The following is a 17,839-nucleotide window of genomic DNA, read 5'->3' on the forward strand; positions in this document are numbered from 1 at the left end:
AAATTGGCATGAATTATGTTGCATAATTGAAATTGATTTCGAATTGATGAACTCTATATACTTATTTTTTATAAATGATTATTTACTTAAATGCCTAATGAAATCTGTTGAAAAATGATCATTGCTTACTGGGCTGTCTAGCTCATTACCTCTTATTTTACTATTTTTACAGATATTGAGGAATTAAGATGATACAAGATATGAATGGAAGAGTGATCAAAAGCAGAATCTCTATACTTTTATTTTCGATTGAAAGTCTTATTGAATTTGATATAAGGACTATGAATCATTGTTGAATTTATTGAGATATTAAAGAAGAAATTTAGATCGTTATATTTTGGATTTAAATTATTGACTAATTATTCCACTGTTGTTTTAGGATAGCATGATAAGATGCCTTGCATGCTTATGGAAAGAGTTTTCTATGAGTATGCGGCGGTTGCCATGACCCTCGATTCACAATCTCGGGTCGGAGGCGTGACAATATATCGGGCCATCTTTTCTTCTTCTAAGGACCTATGACCCTGAATCAATTTAGTGCCCGAGTGGTCTATCGGACTGGTCACCCAATCAATCATTTTTTGTTATTATTTAATTTTATTGAATTTATAGAATAAAAATTGATCCTAATTTAATATTTTAAATCAGATTATCTGATTCATTTAAGGAAGACTAAAGATCTAGGATGATCAAGATAAGTGGATCTTACGCTCCTTATTTATTTTTAAATTTTCATGATTTTCATACATATGCTTTTTTATTGATGAAATTATATTTTTTTATAAAATAAAGATCAGCATATGTGGTATAAAAAAATATATTTTATTATGAGCATTGATTTCATGAATATGTCTTATGAAAATAGCATGATTATGAAGCAGAAATTTCATTGTCTTTTTTCAGTATGTATATGTATGTTTTAAGAAAAATGTATAAAGATTTCAAAAGCTCTCAAATAGCTATGAATGAATCTCTTTGGGAAGATCGACATCTGGAGCTAGCATCCATACGAAACGTGACCCCGCCAACGGATATAAAGTTGGCATATGAAATAAGAACTCTATCGGTTAAGAAACATGGCCCTGTCACAGGTATAATAGTGACCTTAGCACGAATATCTGAGAGTAATATTTTGAAACATGACATGAATACATGATAAAAATGATTTATGATTCATGATTGTGAAATATACATGATTTATGCATGCATGATGAGCTTATAACTTATTTTATTATATGCTCTATGAAATATTTATTTTTATAATATCTATTACTTGCTAAATGCTGCATTATCATAGAAAACTTATGCTTGATCTAATAAGGAAGCACAAGTTCTACTTACTGGGCTAGTGTAGCTCATATTCTTTTTATTTTTTTTCTTGTACAGAGAAATAAGGCTAGGATCGGTGAAGAAAATTCAGGCTTGGGAATCTGTGAGTAAGTTTGAAAATTTTATAGTAAAAATTTAGTTTATTTTTATGGATTTATAGCCATTATGAATTTTGAGACTTGGATTGATATTTACTTTTGAATTTAGATGCTCTGGATTAGTTTTGGTTTAATTAATCATTTGAATTAAATATTATTATTATTTTATTTATGATGATTTATTATTATATTTAAAGAAGATGAATGTTGGCTTCGTATTATCACGGACTGAATCCCTTGATAGCATGGCCGTGTTATGTCCCGAATTTGGAGCGTGACAATTCTAAAGTAGAATATTTTGACTAGTGAGTATGCATGCTCTAGGAATTTATTCTATCAAAGTAGATAGATTTTCAAAAGCTGATGCTACCTTATTGTTGATTCTATTTGACCTTAGAGGGATAACTTATATGGGTCACTTTCTTTTCAAAAAAAGTTTGTGGCCTTGCGGTAAGGACTCTCATTGAGACAATATTTATAAAAGTTTTCAAATATATATTATCCATATTTATTCATTGATTAACTGCATAAAGATTGTTTAGCAGTTAGTACCTTTATATTGAATAATATTAATATTCTCATTAAGACTCTGACTAGAATAAATTATAAAATAAAAAAATATGACATTAAGCTAGTACTGGATTTGATAGATTTGGATATCGCATTATGTGATGTCCTTTATGTTAGGTCACTAGTGAGAATACTCTAGAATAAAGCTGCCAAGTGGTAAAAAGTGATTCCTCTTAGCCTGGAGATCATAAAAAGGTCCATTTTTTTATTCCATTATAAATGTTATACTTGAGAATAGTAACACTAAGCAATTCTTTGACCTCATTAGTAAGATGTATGTAGAGTCTGGTAAGTTAAAGATTGGATAGGTAATGATAAATTAATCAATTTGAGGTATGATGGCATGATGGTGTTAGAGCTTAAATCATGAAATTAGAAAGTATTGTACCTAAGCTTAATAGTTTGAAATCCTTATCCCTGATACTTTTCTTGCTCATCAAGCTCTTGATTCTTTCCTTATGCAATTTAGTGAGCTTAAAACTATATATATAATCTATAGAGAATAAAGGAATGTGAATGAACCTATTTCTAATTTTTATTTAAGAGCTTTAATATTTTAGGGAAAAGAATGAGAGTGCTAATATGGTATATCAATCACACCCTAAGGGTTCCACCTACAATAACAAAAAATGGTAATGGTTCCAAAACAAATGACCATACTCAAAAGCCTAAGAGTGAAAATTAAAATCTTGGAGGCCCACAAGTTGTAATTAAGAAAGATCACAAGTGCTTATTCTGTAAAGAAAAAAAAGGTCATAAGGGATTTAAATGTTTCAAGCATAAGAGGCAACTAAAGAAGAAAAATTATGAATGTAGATGTTATCGTCCCTAATAAGATAGTTGGCCAAGGATAAATTTCTACATTATGGCATAAGTAATTGGTCACATGTTTTCAAAAGAAAGGATTCAAAGGCTAATTGATAATAAAAGTTTTCATTCACTTGGCTTTAGTACATTCACCTTGTGTTGACTGTCTTAGGGGCAAATTTATCAAAAATAAAAGAAAGAAGTCCATACATAGTAATAAACTTTTAAACACATTCACACCGATATATGTGGATCTCTAAATCCCTCTACTCTACTTATGGTAGTATATATTTCATTACTTTCATTGATGACTTCTCTCACCATGAGTATGTCTACTTTCTTAAGAAAAATCTGAAGCACTTGATAAATTTTAAAATCTTCGATACTAAGGTTGAAAAGCAGCATGGGAGATAGTTAAGACAATGAGATCTAATTGTTCTAAGGAATATCATGATCGATATGGTAAATTTGATCAACAAATAGGATCATTTGCCAAATACTTATAGTAGTATGAGATTATTGCTCAATACACTATGCCTAAAACTCTTGAGATGGTGTGGCTGAAAGGCATAATTGAACTCTTAAGGATATGATTAAAAGCTTGATGAATGGGTACAATTTATGATGATATCTTTAAGATGAGGCTCCAAAAGCCACCATTTATATCTTGAATAAAGTTCTTAGTAACATAGTTCCCAAAACACCTTTTTAGTTGTGGATTGGCAAGAAGCCTAATATTATTCCTACAAAGGTTAAGATTTATAATCCATCAGTAAAAAATTTGGATCTAGAACCATTTATTTTTGTTTAATTAACTATACAGATAATTCTAAAAGGATATGGATTCTACTATCCTGATAGGGGCACAAAGATTGTTGAGTCTGATTATACCATATTTCTAAAGTCTGATATGAATGATTACAGATGCTCTTATATTGAAAATATGACATTAGAGGTAAGACAAATTATTATTCTTATTTCTATTATCCAAGAAAATATATCATATGTTATCCTATTGAAAGAATAGTGGAAGAGCAACATGAGATATATAAACCAATTATAGCACCTCTACAGCCAACTAATGAAGGATCAGTAAAGAGATCATGTAAATGAAAAAAGAAATCTATCATTCCTAATGACTATTTAGTTTATTTAGATGAAAATGACTATCTCATTGGTTATATAGTTAATCTAGTCTCATATGATCAGACTAGTGTATGTTTTCGATCCATTAAGTGGCTTGAAGCTATGTGTAATGCGATGTAGTATATGGTTAAAAATAAACTATGGGATATGGTGGAATTACCTAAAAGGTCTAAGCCTATAAGATGCAAGTGGGCATTTGAAATTAAGAAAAACTCTAATAATAATATTAAATACTTTAATGTCAAATTAGTTGCATAAGGGTACATAAAAAAGAGGCATAGATTACAATAAGAAGTTTTCTCCGATCTCTTGCAAGGATTCTTTCAGAATAGTTATGATATTGGTAGCCCATTTTTACTTATATGTTCATTAAACATGTCAAGATAACTTTTTTGAATAATGATCTTCATGATAAATTTTACATGAATCAACCATAAAGTTTTGTTGAGAGTGAAAAGAACATATGGTATACATACTTAAGAGATATATCTATGGTCTTCAGTGGTTAGTAAAGAAATGATATCTTAAATGCGATAATATTGTGAGTTCTCTTAGATTTGTGAAGAATAAAGTGGATCAATATAGTACCTTAAGATCAATGGGAGTAAATATATCTTCTTTGTCTTATATATAGATGTTATTTTGTTTGCTAGTAGTGACTCTAGGTTGTTACATGAGACTAAACATACACTATCTAAAGTTTTTTAATATGAAGGATCTTAGAAAAATCTTCATTTGTACCTGATATTGTGTTTATGGGTTGTCTCATATAGCTTACATAGTATACTCAGTAGTTTTGGTATGCATAATTATAATACTGGAGATGTACCTATGGATTAGAGAGATAAATTCAGTAGAAACTAGTATCCTAAAAATGATATAAGGAGAGAATCTATGAAGAGTGTGCCATATTCTAGTTTTATGTGTAATTTAAGATATGCACAAGTTTGCATCAAAGAAGTACAATGTATGATGTCAGTGTGGTTGGTAGATATATGGTAAAACCAGGTATGGAACATAACTAAAAAGGTTACGAGGTATTTATAGAAATCAAAATAAAATTTATGCTAATTTGTAGTAAGTCTAATTATCTTAAGGTAATTAGGTATTATGATTCTGATTTTGTTGGTTGTGTAGATGATATGAAATCTATTTTTATTATACTTTTATGATAGCTAGAGGGGTTATTTATTAGAAAAGTATAAAATAAACTATTGTGGTATCTTCGGCTATGCAAGCAGATTTGTGATATATTATGAAACTGTGACTCATGCTATTTGATTGAAAAATTTTATATCAGGACTTATGATTGTGGATTCCATCTTGAAATCACTTAAAATATATTGTAATAATAGTATAGATATGTTCTTTTCAAAGAATAATAAAAGTTTTTAGCACCTCTATCCATATAGAGATAAAATATTTAGCAGTTAGAGATTTGGTTAAAATGGAGATATCATAATTGATCACATAAAAACTAATGAGTGTTGCTGATTTATTGACCAAATTATTTAGATCTAATCTATTTATTAGATGTGGAAAACATGGGTTCATTAGAATCTTTTGATATACTTGGTAAATAAGAGCACTATTTTACAACATCTTTTTCACTATTTTCATATTGAAATAACATATTTACATTTGTGCGCAAATGATTGTTTGTAAATATTATTTGAATAAAAATTTTGAGTATTAAAGATTATCACTTAAGCATAAAGACATTGCTTATATTGTAATTGATGATATCATTGATATCATAATTCGCCTTGAGACATGAAGGACTCATCTTGAGATATATGATGAAATTATAATATAAACTTAAAATTATTACAGCTTTCATTTGAAAACATAGAGAAAGTTTCCTTTAAGACCATAAAGTAGACTGATGATAAACTTTGTATATTTTGATCACATGGATATAAAGTTCATACCACACGTCCTACATTACTAAAATCCATGTCGATGAGATTACTCACATTTGTAACCATAAAGAAGTCTTATAGCAATAAATAGTATGAAGATTGTTGTGATTCAATGTTAGTGGTCTTAGCAATTTAGATTTTGACTAAAGATGTTATCCATTCGGGATATTTGCAAATGTGGCCACATAAGGTGCACTTAGCCTAGGAGCCTTTAAAATTTTATATATATAATAAATATATTTTCTTAAACAAAAAATGGAGGGCTTAATCAATGTTACCCATGTGGGAGAATGTGAAATATTCTCATAAAATAGTCTCCATTGATTGTGGACTGATTTTTACTTTTAGTTAATTACGTAATACGGGCTAAGTTATCATTTGAATGAATCGTTAAAAAGTCTATAATTACCTATACTCATATTATATTTTGGATCCTATTGTCTTAGTCATGTGATATAGGGAATATAGATGTAGGTCTGATTTGATTAATAGGCTTTGCAATAAGTAGACCCATTAGTATTACTAATTGGACTAGATCCCCACATCTCTTTTAGATATATCCACCAATAGAGACCCTAGGACATCAAGATTTCTACGTTCTCAGGGGACATCTATCCCATTGAGAAGACAGACATAAGATAGAGATAGAGAGGAAGATCTATTCTGTCATTGTGTATGCTTTTCTACAGGATTCTCAAGATATGTTTTGATTTTATCTCTGATTTCTTTTATGATTTTGTATTCTAATCTCATGCATGGTGTTCATGAACTTTTCGATAAGTAATAGTATACAAAACTTCATGAGCAGCCAAAGCCTCAGCAAGTTAGTGTTAAGCAATATTCAAGATTCTATGTATGGAAACTTAGGGTGAAATTTGGATTAAGCTTAAATCAAACCAAACCTACATCTGCTTTTGATAGGACTAAGATGAGGTTTTATATTTGAGTTTGGCCTGGTTTCAAAAATCTCAAACCAAAGTTTTCCATCTGTCTTGAACAAACATGTTAGTTCACAATAATCTAAAACAAGTGATAAGAAACATGCTTCAATATTATAGAAATGAAAATAATAATTTAATCACCTTTAGAAGAAGTTCAACAAATGAGAAAAACTATTAAAAGAAAAATTGAATCAAAAGCATATTAATAGTGTGATGTTCCTTGCCAAGGACTAGTTTAGGCCAATGGATGGCTCAATGATAAAAAATTATCAATTTCCTTCTCTACTCTTAGGACTTGTTTAGATAATTGGGCATAAAATCCCATAGAAATCATGGATTGAACTAATACAACCATCAAAATCAGACTGGAGTAGACCTTATTTACAAATACCCAAAGTAACTTTGAGGTTTTTTCTTTCTCTTTATGGACTTCCGACCAGTCCACTCCAGATCCACTTTGGGTATTTGTAAATAAGATCCAGTTGAGCCTGATTTTGATGTTGTATTGAACCAATCCATGAATCTTATGACATTTTGGGTCCAACCATTCAAATAGGCCCTTATGCAATTTCTTATCTATCATCATTTTGGAGTGTGATTACTTAGGAACGAGAGAATATCTTTTCATCTTAAGCATGGACCTCAAGAGCTCATTGACAATGTGATGTTCCTTGCCAAAGACTAGTTTGGCCCATGAGTGGCTATCTCAAAGATAACAATTTGCTAGTTCCCTTATTCTCTATTCTTAGTGGGATTTCTTATCTATTATTATTTTGGAGTGTGATTAGATAGGAATAAGAGAATATCTTTCCATATCAAGCGTGGATCTCAAGAGCTCATTGATAGTATGATATTCCTTGCCAAAGACTAGTTTAGACCAACGGGTGGCTCAATGATAAAAACTTGCCGGTTCTTTTCTTCTTTACTCTTAGAGTCACTTTGGATAGTTAGCCCTAAAATCCCATGAGATTTATAGACTAGGCCAATGCAACCATCAAAATCAGATTGGGCTAGGCCTTATTTGCCAATACCCAAAGTAGCTCTAAGGTCTTTTTTTTTCTTCGTATAGGATTCGAGCCAATCCACTTTAGAGCTACTCTAAGAATTTGTAAATAAGAGCTATCCCAACTTGATTTTAATGGTTGTATCAGTTCAATCCTTGAATCCCTTGAGATATTGGGTCCAACCATCTAAACAGGCCTTTAGTGGGATTTGTTATGTATCATCATTTTGGAGTATGATTAGATGGGTATTAGAGAATATCTTTCCATCTCAAGTCTGGACCTCAAAATTAAAGCTCATTGATAGTGTGATGTTCGTTGCCGATAATTAGTTTAGGCCAATGGCTGTCAGGCTTAAAGATAAAAAATTATTGGTTTTGAATAAGTATGGTACTATAATGTAAGCTTTTAGTTATTTTTTCTATTTTCACTGTTTCTTGCTTAAGCTTCTCTTTGAGGAAAGCTGATTTCTATTTTCTTTTTCTTACACTTTCTTTTCATTTTATAAATAAATATGATTTAATTCTTTACTTTTCTTTTTAGATTTTTTACATGTATACCCTCCTAAATATTCTAATTTATATAAATATCTTTTTAAAATTGATATCTGCATGTATATCCTCATAAAATATCTTTTTCTTACATATGTACCCATATCATCTAACACCGTTAAAAATTAACGGTTTAAAATTAAAATAACTAAAATATCCTTATGGATAGATGTGCAAAATAAAATTATAAAGATATATATATAAATAATAATTTTATGAGGATATTTATGTAAATTTGAATATTTGGAAGGGTATACATACAAAAAATCCTTAACATAAATACATCTCTTTTGGTTTGTTAATTCTTTTCTTATTCTAATAGAAAAAAATTAACATATACAACTAAAATAATAAATTTACTTAATTTATTAATTTACATAGATAAAATAATCTTTTTATCAAATGATAGATCAAAATTATTTTTTTAAAAAATAAATAAATCATAACCATCCATATTTTTTTTAATGTATAATAATATGCTTTTAAGAAAAATATCTAAACCTGATATTAGATGAATAGCTTGTACATTTGCATAAAATAGACATAGTTGTAGATTTGGATATTATATGATAATAAAAATTTATAATCTTATTATATTTTATTTTAAAATTTTTTTATTAAAAATATCTTTATGAAGTGTATAAGATATATCATGTTGTTATAAGATGGACATAATCATCCCATCTTGTATAAAAGTAAAATATAATATAGTATTCTAATATATAAAATATTATATAATATCATCATTATGTTAATATATTATGTAATATGTTACTACATTGTAGAGTAAGAGGGTCTGAATCTATCTAGATGAAATAGATAAAAATTAAATTAAAATTTTTTGTATGTATATCTTCTAAATATTTAAATTTGCATGAATACCCTCGTGAAATTACTATTTATATATATACCCTTATAAATTTTTTTTTGTACATCTATCCATAAGGATATTTTAGTCATTTAAATTTTAAACCATTAATTTTTTAATGACATTAAATGATGTGGGTACATGTGCAAAAGAATAAGAAAAAAAAAAGATATACATGCAAAATAAGTATTTTATGAGGGTATACATACAAATATCAATTTTGAAAAGATATTCATTGAAATTTGAATATTTAGAAGGGTGTACACGTAAAAAATTTTTTTTTTTTTGGTAAGATCCCCACTTTTCTTTTAAAAGGCCAATCAAAATAGTTAGCATGGACACTCAAAAATGGCTCTCTTATTGGATTAAAATCTTTTTCAAATTTAAAGATGGTTGGAAATATCCTGCCCCTATATAGCTCCTATATGCCTTTGATAACTAACTTAACAGTCATCACTAAGTTAACATTTGAAATGATGATTTATTTTTCTTATGGTCTTTTTGTGGTAAGATGAGACTGAGAATTTGAATTTATATGCCAGTAAGGCCTTGGCATGATTCGTTGGCTTGCTCTGTTGGGCTTGTAGGAACAGGCCCAAATTAATATATTTTTATTTTAATTTTTTAAAATTAATTAAAAGGTGTGGAAAAAGGACCCTAGGTAAGGTATCTAGATTGGGTTCGGGTTGCATCATTTGTGCAAAAGAATGATTGATCTTTTTTTACAGCATCAACCATTAAATTCTATTTTGCATGGCTTTCAAAATCCTCCAATCTCTTCCTTTCATTTATTGGCATAGATCACAAAATAGACATGATGCTTTACAAATTATGCAAAGCGCGATCCAAAGGTTAAAATCATGAAAGAAGATCACAAAGATATAACTTCCTCCCATCTACATGACTGAATGGTGGGGATCCAAGTATATGTGCATCTCCACTCCTGAAATTCCCTCAAGCATAAGCCAATATAAAGAGGAGGTATGTACTCTACTCAAGTTTAGCTGACCATCAAACCAAGACACATGCAACAAATGCACATACCCATGATGAATTAATATAATCTTTCCAACGAACTCAACCTATAAGTATTTGATAAACATTCATGATTGGTTCAAACTAATGAAGTGTCATATATGCGATGCAAATAATTACCTAAGAAGTATTTAACAGATAATTATAACCTTAGCATTGGTGGAAATAATATTTGTCAAGTATCACCGGATCCCCACCCGATCCTACTTCATAAAGAGAGAGGGGGAAAAAAAAATGCAGGTGAAATGAATACGACTTTTGAAGTCGACTTTGATAAATTGTTCTGATTTAATAGAAAAGAGTTTTGATGTCAAAAATTATGAATACCTATGTGCAGGAAACTATCCTTCTCTTAATTAATGTGAAAGTAATGGGCATAAAATAGTAGTTAGAACAATCAATGTGTTGCAGTTCCATGTCCCATAAAGTTAGCTTAAATTCATGGCAAAGACATTAGATTTCAAACCAACAGATTTCAACATTAAATGTAGCATCACCCACTGATGGACAAGTTTGAGAGGCCATTTGAGGATCCAATGAATGACCCACTTGGTGCATGAGGCATGAAGCTCCCTTAACCATATGCTTCCAAATAAAGGAGGCGAGAAATGGATGGGAGATTGGCCCGCATAGCCTTACGTTTTTGTTGATGCCTCATAAATGCTGGAGCCTTACCCAAAGAGATCACGACTTCTAGGTGTTCATGGCATAAATGGGTCAAATGAAGGATCCTCAATGTCGATGTCAAGAATAGATTGGTCTTAATGGGTGGCAGTACTGACCCTTTAACATGGGCTATAATTTTCTGGCGATTTAGGTAGACGTTGCTGTCTGTGATGGTTGGATACTTGGACTGTCGGGTGTCAAAGTTTACATGGCATGTCTTTTCCCTCACGAGGATGCATGAATTTGACCCCAAATCACGTAACTTCAGGTGAAATATGTCTCTCCCTCGGAGTTACTGCTCCAGGTCTTCGTGTCTTCCTTCCCAGGGTTTCCGTTGGAGTTATGGGCAAAATCTTTCATGTCTACCTTCATGGTTTCCCTTGGCCATGAGAGAGAGAAAGAGAGAGAGCAAAAGGCAAGAAACTAAACTAGTCATGTCTGGATTTGTAAGTCAGTACTCTGAGCCTAAAACCAAGCAAATTAACTGTAACTTGATGGAAGTAAGCCTTATACAATAAAGATATCGGGCCGGTGAATCAGAATTGGAATTGGTTGGAATGAAAATAAATAATTATATCTTCAAGATATTTAATTTATGATTAAAATTAAAATAAAAATAGATTTAATATTAAAGAAGGTAAAGATTGGATTTTGAAAAATTGAGGCATTCTCAATTTTTTTTAGAATCAGAATAGAAATATGACTCTTTTCAACTAAATAGCTGAATAAAAGTTACTCGTTTCTATTTTCCATCAAACTTCTCCAACAAATATATCCTTAATCTCTTCTTAGTTTTTTATATTTTTTTCTATTTTTTTTCAATGGACAGTAAACGTGAGAATGGATTTGCTGCCGATTCAACACAAAACACGTCACAATGTACCTGAGTGGAATCCATTCCGAGTGCCATGGTTCATTATTTGTTGTCCTCGTTGGACCTTCTATCAAAAAAAAAAAAAAAAAATCCGCTTAGATACTTCCAATTAGGTCAACCCAATACTTACCAATAACATTGGACAATTTGAAGCTTTTATGATGACCTAACTTAAATGAATCAGAAAAAGCTTAATTTTTTTTTATTGATTTAAATTTGATTTTATAATAATCCGTTGCCTAACAACAGAAGGCACCAAATCCTCTATCATCATCAACATTATTATTGTCAAATCATAAAAGATGTTACATAAGAATTGCGCTTCATGCCAAACTAAAATCTTAAAATTATGTGCCTTTCTTAGGAACTAATCTATAGTTATGTGAGACATCTTATTTATCAAAGACTATTTATAGGGTAAGAAAGGAAAGATAGATAATGCAAATGTTCCGAGAACTCATCAAAAATATTTTGAGCTGATTTCTATTAATGATATTGTCAAGATAAGAAAGATATTGAGGAAATTCTAAATAGAAGTTCAACGATAGTAGCTTCTAATTTGCTCAAATCTTATTCTTAATAAACTTTCCTCTCTTTCGTTAAAATAATCTCACGTACTCTCAACTAAATAATTATTAAAAGTGTAGAACAGAAGTGGAGATCGTGCTTATAATTTTTTTTTTTTTTTAAGAGCATTATGCTTGTCGATTCTATTGCAACAATTGGGACCATACTCATTCATTAATTTCTTTTCTTGTAGAGTAAATATTTGTACAATTCATATATTAAAATTTTATTTATATCTAATTTTAATTTTACATCAAAAAATATGTCATAAGTGGACTTTCAAGTAATTTGCATAAGCAAAAATTTCTATTTTCTCCTGAGATGGCCACTAACAACTTGTTTGGTTTATGAAATTAAGAGAAAAATCTATCAATAAAAAAATAAAAAAAATATCTCATATTTAGTTAAAATTTTTAAAGAGTAGTAATGAAAAAATAATTTTTTTATAATTTTTTTAATATTTTATGAGAAAAAAATTTAAATAAAAAATTTTCATTTCCACCGGTTTGGAGTTGGAATATTTTTTTCTAAAAATATTATTAAATTTTTAGATAGAATATGATAAGATTTTTTTTCTTCATTAATAATATAACAGATATTTTATATAATTTTTAAAAAATAAATATTTAATAAAATATAAATTATTTTGAAATATATTTTTTTTATTGATCAATTAAATATGTAAAAATTATTTTTTAGATAATAAATATTTAGGCATCAGCTTTTTTGTGTCCTGCGGGAGCTTTTGTTGCTGTGATTTATACCACATCCAGCCCTAAGGCCCAAAATATTAATCTATTCCCCTTGTCTGTCACCATTCAGTCGCCGTGCGCACGTGACAGTTCACCCAGTTGCACCCAAAGACAACGCAACAGAAAGCGGTGTCCGCATCCACTCATAGCGACGCCCACGAGCTCTGTGTCAAATTGCCGTGGAGATCTACACCCCACCCCAAATTTGGACCTACACAACTGTTAGCTCAAAAGGCCAACCGACACCATGGAGTGCAGTGGTCACGTTTTAGGGTCGATTGGGCACCACAAGAGATACGGGACTCTTAAGGGACTCCTCTTGTGGGGCCCGCGGTGGAGTGTACCACTTGTTCACGCGTGGGAAGAGAACAAAAGGGCGCATTGAATGTTTGCCACGTGTGAGATTAAGGCGGGCCCATGCATTAAATGGTGACGTGGACGTGTGCCACCAGTTGGTGAGGAAGAAAGAGATAAGGGGAAGAGCTAACGGTCGAAGTGTGATGAACGGCAACGTCATCTGTTTGTCCCTCAATCAAACACTTTGCACGGAGAAAAATCTACTTTTTAACCTGGTTCTTTTCATCTTTATAGGTATTTTTACACAGATTTTTATCCTCAAATTTTATCAGCTCTAGGCAAGCTTGCCTTAATGATATCATAAGGAGAACTGCTGCCAAATTCAGTTTAATTGCAATGAAAGTGCGGCAGCTAACTTGAAATAATCTTTTCCTTCATCATAATGTCAATAGGAATAAAAATATATAATAATGATTTACATTAAAATAAAAAGATAAAGAACTTGTTTCCAACCATCACAAACTTTTCTACATTATAATAGAAACAATCATCATATTTTCTAGTTCAGCATAAATTAGGGTTTCAGTAAATATGAAACATATTGGTTGTAATAGATCATTAATAAATTTACACACAAAAAAAAGGATCTTACTTGATCAAATTAGTAAGATAAATTGAAGGTTTAGTTCTCTTTAAAAAAATGGAGGTTTGAGTTAAATCATAAACAAGGATTATATCAATGCTAGCTGGCTAATATAGCATGACGATGGCTATATAAAACTATTTATTTAAAACTTTTTTATGAATATATTAAACATAACAAGTGGCCTCTGAAACTATTCTAATTATATGTCTATATTTTTTTTCAGCCTTTTCTTTTAGCATTTGGCACATCCAGTTTATGTCATTGGTCTTATTTCTTATGCATTGCTATGTCTCTTGCATATATGATGTTTTTAAATGGAGGGAATAGAAAGTTGTGATAACATCATTTATTTTGATTTTTATTCATTACTTTTTAATAAATTATTATGTTTATATAATAATATGTTGAGGCACATTATGTGATAATGATTGATAAAGATTGAATGCACCATGCAGTAGGCTTCTATTATAGTTCAATTATCATTATGAGAATAGGTCAAATAGAAAGATAAAAAGATCAGTTTAATTATATTAGTATCCATCAGCTTCAATTCATCAAGATTCAAATCCTCGAAGTCGAGGGAGTTGACATAAAGAGATTCAAACTTTTGATCCATGACCATAAAACATGGCTTGCCTTGTACAACAAATTCAAGACAGAGGATCCATAGACATCTTTGTGTTGAAAAACTTTTCTTTTTCTCTTCTTTGTAGAAGATCTTAAACGTGAAGTACAACCTAGCACATCCATTGAAGTGAAATGGGTACAAGGGGGCACCATTGAAAAGGTTTTACTCTGTGTATATCTTTATAAATATTACTTATAAATACCGGGATAGGTTTATCTCTCCCTTTCAATTAAAAAAAAAGAAAAAAAAGAATGGAAGTCTTTCATGGCCAAGCTCCATTATAGTCATTTAATAAATCTTTTTAGACTTGATTTATTCCTTCATAGATGGATTACATTTTTAAGTTTGCCTTGGTTATAGATACAATGAACTAAAGAAAGAGCAGGTAAAGATAATAGCAGTTCTAAATTATGTGCAAACTTTTAGGCAACTGCATTGATGAAAACTATACACACAAAGAAAGGAATATCTGTCCATTGACTGTTGTTATTATAATCATCCATTGAATGCCATTTCCTCTAGAATAAATTACATATATATGAATGTATAAGCAAACTCAGAACAAGGACCTTTTTAAAAGTAGCAAGCTAGAAAATGGTAATTAGCAAAGAGTGATATTAAAAATTTTTTAGTAGAATATCAGAGTTTCCTGACATGTAGTTATTTTTTTACTAATTTAAAGTTTCAAGCATATTATTCCGGAAAAAAAAAAGAAAAAAAAAACTATTAACAAAGGCTAAACATTATCTGAGTTTGGAAGAGTTGGAAAATGGAAAAAGTAAACTGCTTAGCTTTTTCATCTCAAGCAACAAGCTACATACATGTATGTCACTGTACATTATCAAAAACTTATTTCTCAAAACAAATAATAAACAATAAAAAATAAAATTATAAATTTATGAGCTATAAATCCAAGATTACAGAGGTTCCCTGCCAGCCCACCATATATTATGCCCAAAATGGAAAAAAAAAGACAATAAAATAAATCCCCTTCATCTTTAACTCCAAAAGATTTTTTTTTTCTTTTTTTACACAAAAGGAAAAACATCAGCTCCCATCTCATTTTTTCTTTCCATGTATCCTCCTACTCAAAATTTAGCAATTTTCTTTCTCCTTTATATTATCATCATCATCAACTAAAGCTAATTCCAGTCAGTGTGTGCTGAGTTGAGGTCAATTTTAGGCTTCTTTTTGAGGGCAGGGAGCGGCACGTGCGAGTCACACCGTGGGCACCTGGGGTCCACCTTGGCGATGAGGACGTAGAGAAGGCAGCCGGGGCAACCGGCGGCGATCAACCCGCCAGAGGCATTGGAGACGTCGGTGGCGCCGTCCTCGTCCTGATCGGCCGCCGCGCGCCGTTTGAAGGAGGAGGAGGTGGTGGAGGAGGAGGAGGGCGAAGGGGAGCCGTCGAATCGGGCGCGGCGGGGGAGGCGGATGCGGGACTCGCGCTCGGCGCGCTCCAAAGCGAACTTGACCTTCTCCAGGGTACACACGCTAAGGTAATCGAAGGATGAGGATGAGGAGGCGGAGGCGGCGGCGGCGGTGGAGGGGGGCGGGACCGCCGCCAGCTTGAGGTCGAGGGCTGTGGAGTCTTCGGGGAGGCCGACGCCGGTGGCGGCGGTGGCGGCGCCGGCGACCGGTGGGGGGAGGTTGAGGTCTTGGACATGGCGGGACGACGGATTGGACTCGCGCTTCGGGAGGTACGCTTTACCGGGCTGTAAATATAAAAATTTTGGATTTTGTATCAGAAGTTTTGGAATATAATGAGAAAAAAAAATCTTTCATAGAAAAAAAAAAAAGGAGTTTTTATTGGAAATAAAACAGCACTGTAATAATATCAAAAGTTCTTCGTGAATTGGAATCAAGATAAATAATATCAGAATAGAACAGTAAATGTAAAAAAACGAAGTTTTATTTTTTTTAAAGGGAGATCTGGAACTGAGAAGATGAAGGACAGGAATTACAGGGTCGAGGAAATCGAGGAGTTAATGGCATAAAATAAGTGGGAAGTATAAAATAATTTAATTTAATAACTTAAATCCTAAGATGGCAGAAATCTACAGTTTAGGGATTTGAATGAAAGGAAAATGAGATTTTGTTCACCTTTCCAAATATGTGGGAAAAAATCTCTCCCAGAATTCGAGCAAACAAAAAGAAATTGAAATCCTTCTCGGAAAAATAGGAACTTTCGTATAAAAATCCGAAAAAAAACCCAAATTTCCGATTTCTCCTTTACAAAACCTGAAACTTCTACAAAACCCCGCAATAACTCAATCCATCGAGTTCAAACAGACGCACAAATTCGAAGAAAAACGGGGAGATCCAGCGAATAACAGTACCAATAGATCAAGTCGCAGCTCCCAACCGGCCGGGACCTGGCGCTCGAGATCCACGTCCCCCGCGGATCCCAGCACCGCGCCGCCACCGAGGAGGTCCCTGGTGACCAAATCCCTCTTCCCCTCCCCCTCCTCCTTGTACCTGCTCAGCATCCGCGCCAAAGAGCTCACATCCGCCGCCATTAACCGACCTTTAAACTTCTCTAGGGTTAGGGTTTTCTCTCTCCTTTTTTCTTTTCGTCCACAAAAAAAAAAGGCTATGAAACGCTTGAACCAGGACAAAGCGCAGAAGAGTTGGATGGAAGGGGAGTCTCAGAGGGGAAGGGAGGGGTTGGAATGGTCCTGTGGAGGAGAGGCCTATTTATATAGTTTTGATTAAATAATATTTAAACAAAGGTTTGGGAAGTAGTAATTAATTTATTAAATGGCTATCCCTCGCGTAGCTATATTAGATAAGGTAATGTGATTTCGTTAATTAATAATTGGGATCGATTATATTATTTATAGAGTTTAATTAGTATTTAAATGCTTTACGTTCTGGGTGCAGAGAAGAAGACTAGAAACAAGGGGGATTTAATGCTCTCCTTGAACCCAGCATTGGAGTGTGCATGCGAGTCTTACATACATGTCATGCATTTATGTTTGAGGAGTAGGTGCCGTTTTGCACAGTAATGTGGTATGCGTTATGGCGCTGGACCGGTATACCACTGAAAATCAGATTAGATCAAATCAGATGTGAATCGAATTAAGTAGAATATAGATCGAATAAAAAATTTATCGATCAGAATTCGATTACTTATTAAAC

General features: G+C 31.9%; 1 protein-coding gene across 1 annotated transcript; it reads right to left on the bottom strand.

Annotated features, from left to right (window-relative positions):
• Positions 1–15,567: 15,567 nt before the first annotated feature.
• LOC105033816 (uncharacterized) lies at positions 15,568–17,357 on the bottom strand. Its single transcript, XM_010908746.4, has 2 exons — positions 17,038–17,357; positions 15,568–16,413 (listed from the first exon to the last, which is right to left on the bottom strand). Exons 1-2 carry the CDS (start codon positions 17,215–17,217, stop codon positions 15,841–15,843), a joined length of 753 nt encoding a protein of 250 aa, XP_010907048.2. The 5' UTR covers positions 17,218–17,357; the 3' UTR covers positions 15,568–15,840.
• Between the last annotated feature and the right edge of the window lie 482 nt (positions 17,358–17,839).

Source organism: Elaeis guineensis, chromosome 7, assembly GCF_000442705.2.
Source record: "Elaeis guineensis isolate ETL-2024a chromosome 7, EG11, whole genome shotgun sequence".
Lineage (NCBI taxonomy): Eukaryota > Viridiplantae > Streptophyta > Magnoliopsida > Arecales > Arecaceae > Elaeis > Elaeis guineensis.